The sequence below is a fragment of the Pseudophryne corroboree genome, chromosome 10 (assembly GCF_028390025.1).
Source record: "Pseudophryne corroboree isolate aPseCor3 chromosome 10, aPseCor3.hap2, whole genome shotgun sequence".
NCBI lineage: Eukaryota > Metazoa > Chordata > Amphibia > Anura > Myobatrachidae > Pseudophryne > Pseudophryne corroboree.
This window is the reverse complement of record NC_086453.1, coordinates 8205270-8221289: the sequence shown is the minus strand read 5'-3', so window position 1 is coordinate 8221289 and position 16020 is coordinate 8205270. Positions and strand designations below refer to the sequence as shown.

Sequence of the window (16020 nt, the reverse complement as noted above, 5' to 3'; positions counted from 1 at the left end):
GTATTGCTGAGGGGTGACATTGCTGCGGGGTGACGTATTGCTGCGGGATGACGTATTGCTGCGGGGTGACGTATTGCTGCGGGGTGACGTATTGCTGCGGGGTGACGTATTGCCTCAGGGGTGACGTATTGCCTCAGGGGTGACGTATTGCTGCGGGGTGACATTGCTGCGGGGGTGACAGTGCTGCGGGGTGACGTATTGCTGCGGGGTGACGTAATGCTGCGGGGGTGACGTATTGCTGCGGGGTGACGTATTGCGATGTATTGCTGCGGGGTGACGTATTGCTGCGGGGTGACGTATTGCTGCGGGGTGACGTATTGCTGCGGGGTGAGGTATTGCTGCGGGGGTGACGTATGGCTGCGGGGTGACGTATTGCTGCGGCGTGACGTATTGCTGCGGGGTGACGTATTGCTGCGGGGTGACGTATTGCTGCGGGGTGACGTAATGCTGCGGGGTGATGTATTGCTGCAGGGTGATGTAATGCTGCGGGGTGATGTATTGCTGCAGGGTGACGTATTGCGATGTATTGCTGCGGGGGTGACGTATTGCTGCGGAGTGACGTATGGCTGCGGGGTGACGTATGGCTGCGGGGTGACGTATTGCTGCGGGGTGACGTATTGCTGCAGGGTGATGTATTGTTGCGGGTTGACATTGCTGCGGGGGTGACATTGCTGCGGGGGTGACATTTCTGCGGGATGACGTATTGCCGCAGGGGTGACGTATTGCTGTGGGGTGACGTATTGCTATGGGGTGACGCATTGCTGCGGGGTGACTTTGTTGCGGGGTGACATTTCTGCGGGGTGACGTATTGCCGCAGGGGTGACGTATTGCTGCGGGGTGACGTATTGCTGCGGGGTGACGTATTGCTGCAGGGTGATGTATTGCTGCGGGGTGACGTATTGCCTCAGGGGTGACATATTGCCTCAGGGGTGACGTATTGCTGTGGGGTGACATTGCTACGGGGGTGACAGTGCTGCGGGGTGACGTATTGCTGCGGGGTGACGTATTGCTGCGGGTGATGTATTGCTGCTGGGTGACGTATTGCTGCGGGGTGACGTATTGCAATGTATTGCTGCGGGGTGACGTATGGCTGCGGGGTGACGTATGGCTGCGGGGTGACGTATGGCTGCGGGGTGACGTATGGCTGCGGGGTGACATTGCTGCTGAGTGACTGTCCGTATCATTGCAGCTGGGGAACCTGAAAGCTCATATGAAGATCCACATTGCGGACGGGCCGCTGAAGTGCAGAGAGTGCGGGAAACAGTTTACCACCTCAGGTGAGGCGATCGCCCTGAGATTACTACTTCTCCCTCCCACGGAACGTGTGACCCTGACCCCACTCCTGTGCTTTTCCTGCAGGGAATCTGAAGAGACATCTGCGGATCCACAGTGGAGAGAAGCCGTATGTGTGTGTCCACTGCAAGAGGAAATTTGCTGACCCGGGGGCCTTACAGCGGCATGTGCGGACCCACACGGGTAACGTCACTGGCCGTATACACTGCATCACACTCCCTGCTATCCCCCGGGCACCAGTAGGGGGAGCCCTGGAGAATAACAGCCTGCTCCTCCCTGTAACCCTCTTACCTGCTCACCTGGGGGTGCCAGTAGCTAGTGGTCACTCTAGGGGCAGGAGCTCATCAGTGAGGGGGGCAGATTTAAAGTTTTGGAGGACAGAATTTTAGACGCACACACACACACACACACACACACACACACACACACACACACACTCACAGACACACACACACTTGTACAGACTCACAGACACACACACACACACACACACACACACTTGTACACACACACACACACACACTTGTACACACTCACAGACACACACATGTACACACTCACAGACACACTCACACACACACACACTCACAGACACACACACACTCACAGACACAGACACACAGACACACACTTGTACACACTCACAGACACACACACACACTTGTACACACTCACAGACACACACATGTACACACTCACAGACACACTCACACACACACACACTCACAGATACACACACACTCACAGACACACACACACACACAGACACACACTTGTACACACTCACAGACACACACACACACACACACTTGTACACACTCACAGACACACACTTGTACACACTCACAGACACACACACACTTGTACACACTCACAGACACACACAAACACGTACACTCACACTTACACTCACCGCTGCTGCAGGGAACCCAGCGCCCCACGGGTCAGCAGTTTTAGGATAAGTCAGGCTTGCTCTGGAGGCGCGTGAATAAAGATGCGATGGAAATCACCGCGCCCCACTTTCAGTCCATCAGTTAAATACAAAAACCCTGCGCCGTGTGGTTTTTTATTTTTTATTTCCTGCCCACAATTGGATCCCCCCCCTAAGGTTTACTAGACCCACAGGAAGAGATGTGGTTCCTACTCCCACTCGCTGTCTCGAGGCTTTGAGCATGGCTTCCCGGCAATGCCTGCACAGCTTTTCCAAATTGCCACCTTGCCTGCTTACTCCGAGGCATTCCTGCCTTCCCATTGGACCATTTGTGTACTGTGCTGGGAGGAGGGGCTATAGGTAGAAGGAGGTGGTACTTCCTTGTGCAGGGAGGGGCTATAGGGAGGAGGAGGAGGTGGTACTTCCCTATGCAGTAGGGGCTATAGGGAGGAGGAGGTGGTACTTCCCTGTGCAGGGAGGCGGGGCTATAGGGTGGAGGAGTGGTACTTCCTTGTGCAGGGGGGGCTAGTGGAGGAGGAGTTGGTTCATCCCTGTGCAGGGAGGCGGGGCTATAGGGAGGAGGAGGTACTTCCTTGTGCAGGGAGGCGTTATAGGGAGGAGGAGGTGGTTCATCCCTGTGCAGGGAGGAGGGTCTATAGGGAGGAGGAGGTGGTTCATCCCTGTGCAGGGAGGGGCTATAGGGAGGAGGAGGTGGTTCATCCCTATGCAGGGAGGCAGGGCTATAGGGAGGAGGAGGTATTTCCTTGTGCAGGGAGGCGCTATAGGGAGGAGGAGGTGGTTCATCCCTGTGCAGGGAGGAGGGTCTATAGGGTGGAGGAGGTGGTTCATCCCTGTGCAGGGAGGAGGGGCTATAGGGAGGAGGAGGTGGTTCATCCCTGTGCAGGGAGGGGCTATAGGGAGGAGGAGGTGGTTCATCCCTGTGCAGGGAGGCGCTATAGGGAGGAGGAGGTACTTCCCTGTGCAGGGAGGCACTATAGGGAGGAGGAGGTACTTCCCTGTGCAGGGAGGTGCTATAGGGAGGAGGAGGTGGTTCATCCTTGTGCAGGGAGGAGGAGGTGGTTCATCCCTGTGCAGGGAGGGGCTATAGGGAGGAGGAGGTATTTCCCTGTGCAGGGAGGAGCTATAGGGAGGAGGTGGTACTTCCCTGTGCAGGGAGGGGCTATAGGGAGGAGGTGGTACTCCCCTGTGCAGGGAGGGGCTCTAGAGAGGAGGTGGTACTTCCCTGTGCAGGGAGGAGGGGCTATAGGGAGAAGGAGGTGGTACTTCTCTGTGCAGGGAGGAGGGGCTATAGGGAGAAAGAGGTGGTACTTCCCTGTGCCGGGAGGAGGGGCTATAGATAGAAGGAGGTGGTACTTCCCTGTGCAGGGAGGGGCTACAGGTAGGAGGAGGTGGTACTTCCCTGTGCAGGGAGGGGCTATAGGGAGGAGGAGGTGGTACTTCCATGTGCAGGGAGCAGAGGCTATAGGGAGGAGGAGGTGGTTCATCCCTGTGCAGGGAGGCGCTATAGGGAGGAGGACGTGGTACTTCCCTGTGTAGGGAGGAGGGGTTATAGGGAGGAGGAGGTGGTATTTCTTGTGCAGGGAGGAGGAGGTGGTTCATCCCTGTGCAGGGAGGCGCTATAGGGAGGAGGAGGTGGTACTTCCTTGTGCAGGGAGGAGGGGCAATAGGGAGGAGGAGGAGGTGGTACTTCCTTGTGCAGGGAGGAGGGGCTATAGGGAGGAGGAGGTGGTACTTCCTTGTGCAGGGAGGAGGGACTATAGGGAGGAGGAGGTGGTACTTCCCTGTGCAGGGAGGGGCTATAGGGAGGAGGAGTGGTACTTCCCTATGCAGGGGGGCTATAGGGAGGAGGAGGTGGTACTTCCTTGTGCAGGGAGGAGGGGCTATAGGCAGGAGGAGGTGGTACATACCTATGCAGGGGGTGCTATAGGGAGGAGGAGGTGGTACTTCCCTGTGCAGGGAGGGGCTATAGGGAGGAGGAGGTGGTACTTCCCTGTGCAGGGAGGCGGTATAGGGAGGAGGACGTGGTACTTCCCTGTGCAGGGAGGAGGGGCTATAGGGAGGAGGAGGTGGTACTTCCTTGTGAAGGGAGGAGGGGCTATAGGGAGGAGGGGGTGGTTCATCCCTGTGCAGGGAGGCGCTATAGGGAGGAGGAGGTGGTACTTCCTTGTGCAGGGAGGAGGGGCTATAGGGAGGAGGAGGAGGTGGTACTTCCTTGTGCAGGGAGGAGGGTCTATAGGGAGGAGGAGGTGGTACTTCCTTGTGCAGGGAGGAGGGACTATAGGGAGGAGGAGGTGGTACTTCCCTGTGCAGGGAGGGGCTATAGGGAGGAGGAGTGGTACTTCCCTATGCAGGGGGGGCTATAGGGAGGAGGAGGTGGTACTTCCTTGTGCAGGGAGGAGGGGCTATAGGCAGGAGGAGGTGGTACATCCCTATGCAGGGGGTGCTATAGGGAGGAGGAGGTGGTACTTCCCTGTGCAGGGAGGGGCTATAGGGAGGAGGAGGTGGTACTTCCCTGTGCAGGGAGGGGCTATAGGGAGGAGGAGTGGTACTTCCCTATGCAGGGGGGGCTATAGGGAGGAGGAGGTGGTACTTCCTTGTGCAGGGAGGAGGCGCTATAGGGAGGAGGAGGTGGTACTTCCTTGTGCAGGGAGGAGGGGCTATAGGCAGGAGGAGGTGGTACATCCCTATGCAGGGGGTGCTATAGGGAGGAGGAGGTGGTACTTCCCTGTGCAGGGAGGGGCTATAGGGAGGAGGAGGTGGTACTTCCCTGTGCAGGGAGGGGCTATAGGGAGGAGGAGTGGTACTTCCCTATGCAGGGGGGGCTATAGGGAGGAGGAGGTGGTACTTCCCTGTGCAGGGAGGAGGGGCTATAGGCAGGAGGAGGTGGTACTTCCCTATGCAGGGGGGGCTATAGGTAGGAGGAGGTGGTACTTCCCTATGCAGGGGGGCTATAGGGAGGAGGAGGAGGAGGTACTTTATTGTGCAGGGAGGAGGGGCTATAGGCAGGAGGAGGTGGTACTTCCCTGTGCAGGGAGGGGCTATAGGGAGGAGGAGGTGGTACTTCCTTGTGCAGGGAGGAGGGGCTATAGGCAGGAGGAGGTGGTACTTCCCTATGCAGGGGGGGCTATAGGTAGGAGGAGGTGGTACTTCCTTGTGCAGGGAGGAGGGGCTATAGGCAGGAGGAGGTGGTACTTCCCTGTGCAGGGAGGGGCTATAGGGAGGAGGAGGTGGTACTTCCTTGTGCAGGGAGGAGGGGCTATAGGCAGGAGGAGGTGGTACTTCCCTGTGCAGGGAGGGGCTATAGGGCAGCCTCGGCGAGTAAGTACACGTGTCATTCTGCAGCACGCCCCTAACGCTTCTCTTACGTGTCCTTCATCGCTTCCAGGGGAGAAGCCGTGTGTGTGCATGATCTGTGGGAAAGCGTTTACTCAGGCAAGCTCGCTGATCGCCCATGTCCGCCAGCACACGGGGGAGAAGCCATATGTATGTGAGCGCTGTGGAAAGAGGTGAGGTGCACTCCTCCGTCTCCCGTGTGGTTGTCATGTGCTCTGTGGCTCTCTCCTAATCCCATGTTTATTGGCTCAGGTTTGTTCAGTCCAGTCAACTCGCCAATCACATCCGACACCACGACAACATCCGCCCTCACAAGTGCAAAATATGCAGCAAGGCTTTCGTCAACGTGGGCGACCTGACCAAGCACATCATCATTCACACCGGTGAGCGCCGGCCGCCATGTCTGCGCGGGGGGAGGGGGGATTAACCATGTGCTCGCTAACACTGTAACGTCTGATCCAACAGGGGAAAAGCCGTACCTGTGCGACAAGTGCGGCCGAGGCTTCAACCGAGTGGACAATCTGCGTTCTCACGTAAAGACGGTACACAAGGGCAAGGCAGGCATGAAGATGGTGGACAGGGAGGAGGGCGAGGTGGACGAGGAGGAGGTGAATATTGTGACGGTGGCCTCTGATGAGATGGTGACGCTGGCAACAGAGGATATCGCCGACGCGGGTGTTACAGAGCTGACCGGTAAGAGGCACAACCGTGTGTGTGTGTATGTATATATAGGATGTGTGTGTGTATATACAGTATGTGTGCGTATATAGGATGTGTGTGTATATACAGTATGTGTGCGTATATAGGATGTGTGTGTATATACAGTATGTGTGCGTATATAGGATGTGTGTGTATATACAGTATGTGTGCGTATATAGGATGTGTGTGTATATACAGTATGTGTGCGTATATAGGATGTGTGTGTATATACAGTATGTGTGCGTATATAGGATGTGTGCGTATATACAGTATGTGTGCGTATATAGGATGTGTGTGTGTATATACATTATGTGTGCGTATATAGGATGTGTGTGTATATACAGTATGTGTGCGTATATAGGATGTGTGTGCGTATATAGGATGTGTGTGTGTATATACAGTATGTGTGCGTATATACAGTATGTGTGCGTATATAGGATGTGTGTGTATATACAGTATGTGTGTGTGTATATACAGTATGTGTGCGTATATGGGATGTGTGTGTGTATATGCAGTATGTGTGCGTATATAGGATGTGTGTGTGTATATACAGTATGTGTGCGTATATAGGATGTGTGTGTATATACAGTATGTGTGCGTATATAGGATGTGTGTGTATATACAGTATGTGTGCGTATATAGGATGTGTGTGTGTATATACAGTATGTGTGCGTATATACAGTATGTGTGCGTATATAGGATGTGTGTGTGTATATACAGTATGTGTGCGTATATAGGATGTGTGTGTATATACAGTATGTGTGCGTATATAGGATGTGTGTGTATATACAGTATGTGTGCGTATATAGGATGTGTGTGTATATACAGTATGTGTGCGTATATAGGATGTGTGTATATACAGTATGTGTGTGTATATACAGTATGTGTGCGTATATAGGATGTGTGTGTGTATATACAGTATGTGTGCGTATATACAGTATGTGCGTATATAGGATGTGTGTATATATACAGTATGTGTGCGTATATAGGATGTGTGTGTGTGTGTATATACAGTATGTGTGCGTATATAGGATGTGTGTGTATATACAGTATGTGTGCGTATATAGGATGTGTGTGTATATACAGTATGTGTGCGTATATAGGATGCGTGTGTGTATATACAGTATGAGTGCGTATATACAGTATGTGTGCGTATATAGGATGTGTGTGTGTATACAGTATGTGTGCATATATTGGATGTGTGTGTGTATATGCAGTATGTGTGCGTATATAGGATGTGTGTGTGTATATACAGTATGAGTGCGTATATAGGATGTGTGTGTATATACAGTATGTGCGTGTATATACAGTATGTGTGCGTATATACAGTATGTGTGTGTATATACAGTATGTGTGCGTATATAGGATGTGTGTGTGTATATACAGTATGTGTGCGTAAATAGGATGTGTGTGTATATACAGTATGTGTGCGTATATATGTGTGTATATACAGTATGTGTGCGTATATAGGATATGTGTGTGTGTATATATACAGTATGTGTGCGTATATAGGATGTGTGCGTATATACGGTATGAGTGCGTATATAGGATGTGTGTGTATATACAGTATGTGTGCGTATATAGGATGTGTGTATATACAGTATGTGTGCGTATATAGGATGTGTGTGTATATACAGTATGTGTGCGTATATAGGATGTGTGTATATACAGTATGTGTGTGTATATACAGTGTGTGTGTGTATATACAGTATGTGTGCGTATATACAGTATGTGTGCGTATATAGGATGTGTGTATATATACAGTATGTGTGCGTATATAGGATGTGTGTGTGTATATACAGTATGTGTGCGTATATAGGATGTGTGTGTATATACAGTATGTGTGCGTATATAGGATGTGTGTGTGTATATACAGTATGTGTGCGTATATAGGATGTGTGTGTGTATATACAGTATGTGTGCGTATATAGGATGTGTGTGTATATACAGTATGTGTGCGTATATAGGATGTGTGTGTGTATATACAGTATGTGTGCGTATATAGGATGTGTGTGTATATACAGTATGTGTGCGTATATAGGATGTGTGTGTATATACAGTATGTGTGCGTATATAGGATGCATGTGTGTATATACAGTATGAGTGCGTATATACAGTATGTGTGCGTATATAGGATGTGTGTGTATATGCAGTATGTGTGCGTATATAGGATGCGTGTGTGTATATACAGTATGAGTGCGTATATAGGATGCGTGTGTGTATACAGTATGTGTGCATATATTGGATGTGTATGCGTATATAGGATGCGTGTGTGTATATACAGTATGAGTGTGTATATAGGATGTGTGTGTATACAGTATGAGTGCGTATATAGGATGTGTGTGTATATACAGTATGTGTGCGTATATAGGATGCGTGTGTATATACAGTATGTGTGCGTATATAGGATGTGTGTGTATATACAGTATGTGTGTGTATATACAGTATGTGTGCGTATATAGGATGTGTGTGTGTATATACAGTATGTGTGCGTATATAGGATGCGTGTGTATATATACAGTATGTGTGCGTATATAGGATGTGTGTGTATATACAGTATGTGTGTGTATATACAGTATGTGTGCGTATATAGGATGTGTGTGTGTATATACAGTATGTGTGCGTATATAGGATGTGTGTGTATATACAGTATGTGTGCGTATATATGATGTGTGTATATACAGTATGTGTGCGTATATAGGATGCGTGTATATATACAGTATGTGTGCGTATATAGGATGCGTGTATATATACAGTATGTGTGCGTATATAGGATGTGTGTGTATATACAGTATGTGTGTGTATATACAGTATATGTGCGTATATAGGATGTGTGTGTGTATATACAGTATGTGTGCGTAAATAGGATGTGTGTGTATATACAGTATGTGTGCGTATATAGGATGTGTGTGTATATACAGTATGTGTGCGTATATATGATGTGTGTGTATATACAGTATGTGTGCGTATATAGGATGTGTGTGTGTGTGTGTGTATATATACAGTATGTGTGCGTATATAGAATGTGTGTGTATATACAGTATGTGTGCGTATATACGGTATGAGTGCGTATATAGGATGTGTGCGTATATACAGTATGTGTGCGTATATAGGATGTGTGTGTGTATATACAGTATGTGTGCGTATATAGGATGCGTGTGTGTATATACAGTATGAGTGCGTATATAGGATGTGTGTATATACAGTATGTGTGCGTATATAGGATGTGTGCGTGTGTGTATATACAGTATGTGTGCGTATATAGGATGCGTGTGTGTATATACAGTATGAGTGCGTATATAGGATGTGTGTGTGTATATACAGTATGAGTGCGTATATAGGATGTGTGTGTATATACAGTATGTGTGCATATATAGGATGCGTGTGTGTATATACAGTATGTGTGCGTATATAGGATATGTGTGTATACAGTATGTGTGCATATATTGGATGTGTGTGTGTATATACAGTATGTGTGCGTATATAGGATGTGTGTGTATATACAGTATGTGTGCGTATATAGGATGTGTGTGTATATACAGTATGTGTGCGTATATAGGATGTGTGTGTGTATATACAGTATGTGTGCGTATATAGGGTGTGTGTGTATATACAGTATGTGTGTGTATATGCAGTATGTGTGCGTATATAGGATGTGTGTGTATATACAGTATGTGTGCGTATATAGGATGTGTGTGTATATACAGTATGTGTGCGTATATAGGATGCGTGTGTGTATATACAGTATCTGTGCGTATATAGGATGTGTGTGTGTATATACAGTATGTGTGCGTATATAGGATGCGTGTGTGTATATACAGTATGTGTGCGTATATAGGATGTGTGTGTATATACAGTATGTGTGCGTATATAGGCTGCGTGTGTGTATATACAGTATGTGTGCGTATATAGGATGCGTGTGTGTATATACAGTATGTGTGCGTATATAGGATGCGTGTGTGTATATACAGTATCTGTGCGTATATAGGATGTGTGTGTGTATATACAGTATGTGTGCGTATATAGGATGCGTGTGTGTATATACAGTATGTGTGCGTATATAGGATGCGTGTGTGTATATACAGTATGTGTGCGTATATAGGATGTGTGTGTGTGTGTGTGTATATATACAGTATGTGTGCATATATAGGATGTGTGTTTATAGGATGCGTGTGTGTATATACAGTATGTATGTGTGTGTATATACAGTATGTGTGTGTATATAGGATACGTGTGTGTGTGTGTGTGTGTGTGTGTGTGTGTGTATATGTATATATATATGTATATATATATATATATACAGGTTGAGTATCCCTTATCCAAAATGCTTGGGACCAGAGGTATTTTGGATATGGGATTTTTCCGTAGTTTGGAATAATTGCATACCATAATGAGATATCATGGTGATGGGACCTAAATCTAAGCACAGAATGCATTTATGTTTCATATACACCTTATACACACAGCCTGAAGGTCATTTTAGACAATATTTTTTATAACTTTGTGCATTAAACAAAGTGTGTCTACATTCACACAATTCATTTATGTTTCATATACACCTTATACACACAGCCTGCAGGTCATTTAATACAATATTTTTAATAACTTTGTGTATTAAACAAAGTTTGTGTACATTGAGCCATCAAAAAACAAAAGTTTCACTATCTCACTCTCACTCAAAAAAGTCCGTATTTCGGAATATTCCGTATTTCGGAATATTTGGATATGGGATACTCAACCTGTATGTATATATATATATATATATATATATATATATATATGCGCAGCGGAACACTTGCGGTATTATATCACTAACGTTGCAGGAATCTTTAGCAGTAATTCCAGTATACTGTATGAGAATAAGCCTCACCGCGCTCCTCGTCTTCCTTTGTGCAGGCACTGAACGAGCAGTTAGACACATTAGATATACACTTTTGTAAATCTGGAGGAATCTGAAGAGGATTTGACACCATAGTCTAATAAAGTAATGTGTAGTGGGAAACACAGGAATGGTGGCACCCTGGTGGATGGACAGCCCCTCCCGCAGGCCGTAACACAAGTGGCACATGGTGGCACCCTGGTGGATGGACAGCCCCTCCCGCAGGCCGTAACACAAGTGTCACATGGTGGCACCCTGGTGGATGGACAGCCCTTTCCGCAGGCCGTAACACAAGTGGCACATGGTGGCACCCTGGTGGATGGACAGCCCCTCCCGCAGGCCGTAACACAAGTGGCACATGGTGGCACCCTGGTGGATGGACAGCCCCTCCCGCAGGCCGTAACACAAGTGGCACATGGTGGCACCCTGGTGGATGGACAGCCCCTCCCGCAGGCCGTAACACAAGTGGCACACGGTGGCACCCTGGTGGATGGACAGCCCCTCCCGCAGGCCGTAACACAAGTGGCACACGGTGGCACCCTGGTGGATGGACAGCCCCTCCCGCAGGCCGTAACACAAGTGGCACACGGTGGCACCCTGGTGGATGGACAGCCCCTCCCGCAGGGCCTTACACAAGTGGCACACGGTGGCACCCTGGTGGATGGACAGCCCCTCCCGCAGGCCGTAACACAAGTGGCACATGGTGGCTCCCTGGTGGATGGACAGCCCCTCCCGCAGGCCGAAACACAAGTGGCACACGGTGGCACCCTGGTGGATGGACAGCCCCTCCCGCAGGCCGTAACACAAGTGGCACACGGTGGCTCCCTGGTGGATGGACAGCGCCTCCCGCAGGCCGTAACACAAGTGGCACACGGTGGCACACTGGTGGATGGACAGCGCCTCCCGCAGGCCGTAATATAAGTGGCACACGACGGCACCCTGGTGGATGGACAGCGCCTCCCGCAGGCCGTAATATAAGTGGCACACGACGGCACCCTGGTGGATGGACAGCGCCTCCCGCAGGCCGTAACACAAGCTACATTTACTGGCCCCTAATTGTGTAACAGGGACAGATGAGGTCATAGTCACAGAGGTGCCAGTATGTCCTGGTCCTCCTCCAGTCAGGCTACAGCTGTGTGAGGCAGCCGCTTGGTCCTCCACCCACACCGTCACCAATCTTTCCGAAGTCCAAGCTAAAGACTGCGTTTCGGCATAAGGTGTTGTGGGCTGCAGTGTCTTAGAGGATCTGAGCGTCGTCTCTCTTCTTCCTACCCCGTCGGTTATGTGGGCCTCTTGGAACATTGCTTGGTGTGCTGAACCTGAGAAGCTGTGATTGTTGTACCCGTTACAAGTAACAGGCATAGTGGGAATGGACAGATCATGTAGACACCAGGTCGGGCTTCCACACCTCACTGAGAATAACACTGCTGGAGGTCCCCGTCTTCTGTCCTGCTGCCATTACAGCGATGACCTTAATGGGGTTCACTGCAGAGACACCGGCCCAGTGTGGTCAGTCCCTCACATGGTCCTGGATAAGCGTTTCTGGGTCCTAGCAGACTGCCAGTCCCTATAGCCGCTCGCCAGCTCCTCTCCCGGGTCCAGTGTGGTACCAGGATAAGTGTATTCTGCCCTGTGCCGCACAATGTGTTCTAGATGGAGTTTGTACAGTGCATATTATTAGTGACCTCCGTGTCCCCCGATCCCTCTGCTCTGCTCTCTCCTGTGCTGCTCCTGATAGCCTGTGCCGCATACACAGTGGGGGAACTCCGCACCTCGTTACCCTGATGCTTTCTATTTAGTCTTAGCGCAGCCGGTACAGAAGCCGCCCTTAGCGGAAGGAAGAAAGGCGTAGACGAGGGAGTGGCCTGATTAATGAGTGTGGCGTATGCCGTTGTATTCGTAGACCGGAAACGTGTGGCCGTTGTAATATGTCGCCCTTCTTTTCTAGTGGTTCCGATCTCGGCCTCGGTCACAGCAGATGAGACAGAAGCACTTAAAGCCGAGATCACCAAGGCGGTGAAACAGGTGCAAGAAGCGGGTAATTATCAGCTGCCGCGTGCAGGTCATATGAGGCCACGGAGCGCTGGCGTTATACCACAACCGGCCGGAGTAACTCCAGTGCAATGCACACACTGCGATAATGCGACGTCTCCGCACATTGCAGACCGCGTGGAAAGCGCATTGGTTATTACATGCATGCTGAGTGCTGTTCCGTCTCTCCTTCTCTTACAGACCCAAACACGCAGATTCTGTACGCCTGCGACTCCTGCGGAGACAAGTTCCTGGACGCCAGCAGCCTTGCGGAGCACGTCCGGATGCACACAGCCCAGGCACTGGTCATGTTCCAGTCGGACACTGACATTTATCAGCAGTACAATGCCCAGACCACGTGGCACACGGAGCAGGTGATTCAGTCCGGCGAGCTCCTCTTCCGGCACCGGGAAGGGACAGACGTTCAGCCGCAGCCGATGGAATGCCAGAATCCTGCCGAGTGACCGTTCCTCGGTGCAGGATGCTGGGAGGACCGTGCGGACGCGGGATGGGGGAATGTTCTCCAACGCTCCAGCTAATTCCGCAGAGATGTAAACTTGTATTTGTGATAAGTTATGGCCTGTACCAGCGCCCTTATGTGTTAAATAAATATTATTTTTTAACATTTGTGTTAGGAGGAAGCGAAACTCACCCCAGCGGGAACATGTGCAAAGTCCAGCTTTCCTTTTCAGCTTCATGGCAGCTGTCTACTACTGTGCTAACACTAGTCCGCTGAGTAGATGTGGGACACGGGAACACGTCCAGGAGATAGTGTGACTGCTCCTTCCCCCTCAGCTGAGTGAGACGAGTATATGTGAGCGTTGCGTTTGTTACCCTAATGTTCTGCTCGCCTGGTCCCGGGGTAGCTCCTCCAGGAGTGCAAGCAGTGATAAGTGGGTTGACTTCCCGGTATCTACTTTGTATACAGAAAGCGTGGCTCCTCCTTTTGTGACCTGGTATGTGTGTGGTAATGTCATTCGGACAGCTGAGTGCATGCTGAACTTATACTGGGCAGGATGGGTTTTACAGTCATGGATCCCTCTCCTAAGAGCTGAAGAGCCTTGGGCCTAGGCAAGCCCCTTCTTAGCACTGCATTAGAGATGTCACTCCAAATTGACTTGTGCCCAGTTTGCTCACCTGTGAGGACCCATTCGAAGGCTCCAAGCAGGAACACTCCCTTTTCAGCCACTCCTGACTTTCACTCTGTCTAAGAAGAAGACATAGAATCAGTGTGAATGTTTGGTCTCATTAGGCCCAGGACTCCAGCCTCAGGAATGTCTACCCTCCGGGGGGTACAGACGCAAGGGTTATGATCCTTTATCTGGTAACGTGAACAGTAAGACCTCTAGAAGACAGTTCTCCCTCTCCTCCTTGTTGCGGTCAGAGGAAATCAGGATTACTATCCCATTTCCCGGGCCTTCTGCCAAGCAGTGTCTTCCATGGTGGATACCCATTGGCTTCATTTCCTGGAGCAGTGGGTTTGATGACACCTTGGTGAGAGGAAACATCGCACCTAGATGATTGATCACTAATGGTCTTCCTGGGGACCAAAGAAAAAGTTTTACCCTAATAGAAGCCATTCAGGTCCGCAGTTTCCTCAGCAGAACTAATTCCAGTAGAAGACCGCACACAGGAATGGTTCATGTTTTTTTCTGGTCATGAAACCAGGTGGTTCCTTTCCTTGTATTACGCACCTGAAATCCCTGAATGTCCATATTCCGGTGGATGGGTTCTAGACGGCTTCCTTGAGGTCTATCATAAACCTCTTGGTAGGCCTCCAAGGCTAGACTGGGCACCTTTCATCCTCAGAGTTTCCCATGGCTGGCTGTTATAGCATAGCTGCTGAAGTTATGCTTCTTACAAGTAGGTTTTTTTTATTTACTGCGTGGTTCATGCCATGGTCAGGGCTGGGAAGCCTGTTTCAGACAAGAATTATCATAGAGTTTGGAAGACAAACACCACCTGGTGCGAACTATTAGGCTTTCTCTAACGTCCTAGTGGATACTGGGAAATGTAGTTACCATGGGGTATAGATCGGGTCCATTGGAGCCTGGCACTTTAAGAAATCATTAGTGTGTGCTGGCTCCTCCCCTCTATGCCCCTCCTACCAGATTCAGTTTAGAAAAATGTGCCCAAGGAGCCCGGGTGCATTTCTCTGGCGCTCCAGAGACTTTTCTTCAGAAATTTATTTTAATTTGTTATTTTCAGTCACACTGGTTGGCAACCAGTCCGACTGCGTCAAAACACTTAGTGGGGGGACTGAACCAACCTCCTGAGGGTTAATGATTTGTATCCCCGCTCACAGGACACTGAGCTCCTGAGGCGCTGTTTCTCATGCCCCCAGGGTGTGAGCCCACGCCGGCAGCATGCCGCCACCCCTAACAGATGCCGAAGATGTGGTGCAGTGAGTACAGACACTGGAGTCCCAGTTAGCGGGTCCCCGGTGGACATGGCAGCATGAAGGGACAGCGATCACCCGGCTACGGGCTGCAGTGCCCGCTGTGTACCCACACTGGCGTTATTAACAAAAAAGGGTTGCCCCCTATTTTTCTACTCAAATGGAGTATAGCCAGTATAAAAAAATTAGAGGGACCGCGCGCCATTAAGGGGGCGGGGATACCCGGAGAGCGGGACCAGAAGCTAAATGCCGCCATTTCCTGCTGCTGCTCCTCCACCGGACCCACTGAATCACCAATTGTACTGGTACCAGGGGGTTATAGAGAGGGGGGAGCATATAGTCAGTGGTTATACCGCTGTGAGGTAAATTACACATATAAGATATACCCAGCGCGGCGCTGCTCTGATCTGAGGTATTGTGTGCTGATCCCAATCC

The 16020-nt window shown here is 50.0% G+C and overlaps 1 protein-coding gene across 2 annotated transcripts in view; it reads left to right on the top strand.

The window, feature by feature from the left end:
• Nucleotides 1-13810, top strand: part of ZBTB17 (zinc finger and BTB domain containing 17) — a 48612-nt gene extending 34802 nt beyond the window's left edge. For both annotated transcript variants that reach the window (XM_063942082.1, XM_063942081.1), the window contains exons 7-13: nt 1190-1277; nt 1360-1476; nt 5631-5751; nt 5831-5961; nt 6044-6271; nt 13105-13194; nt 13389-13810. In XM_063942082.1, coding sequence (XP_063798152.1) covers nt 1190-1277; nt 1360-1476; nt 5631-5751; nt 5831-5961; nt 6044-6271; nt 13105-13194; nt 13389-13651 — 1038 coding nt within the window. In that variant the 3' untranslated portion in view covers nt 13652-13810. The remainder of the gene's footprint in view (nt 1-1189; nt 1278-1359; nt 1477-5630; nt 5752-5830; nt 5962-6043; nt 6272-13104; nt 13195-13388) is intronic.
• Nucleotides 13811-16020: the final 2210 nt, after the last annotated feature.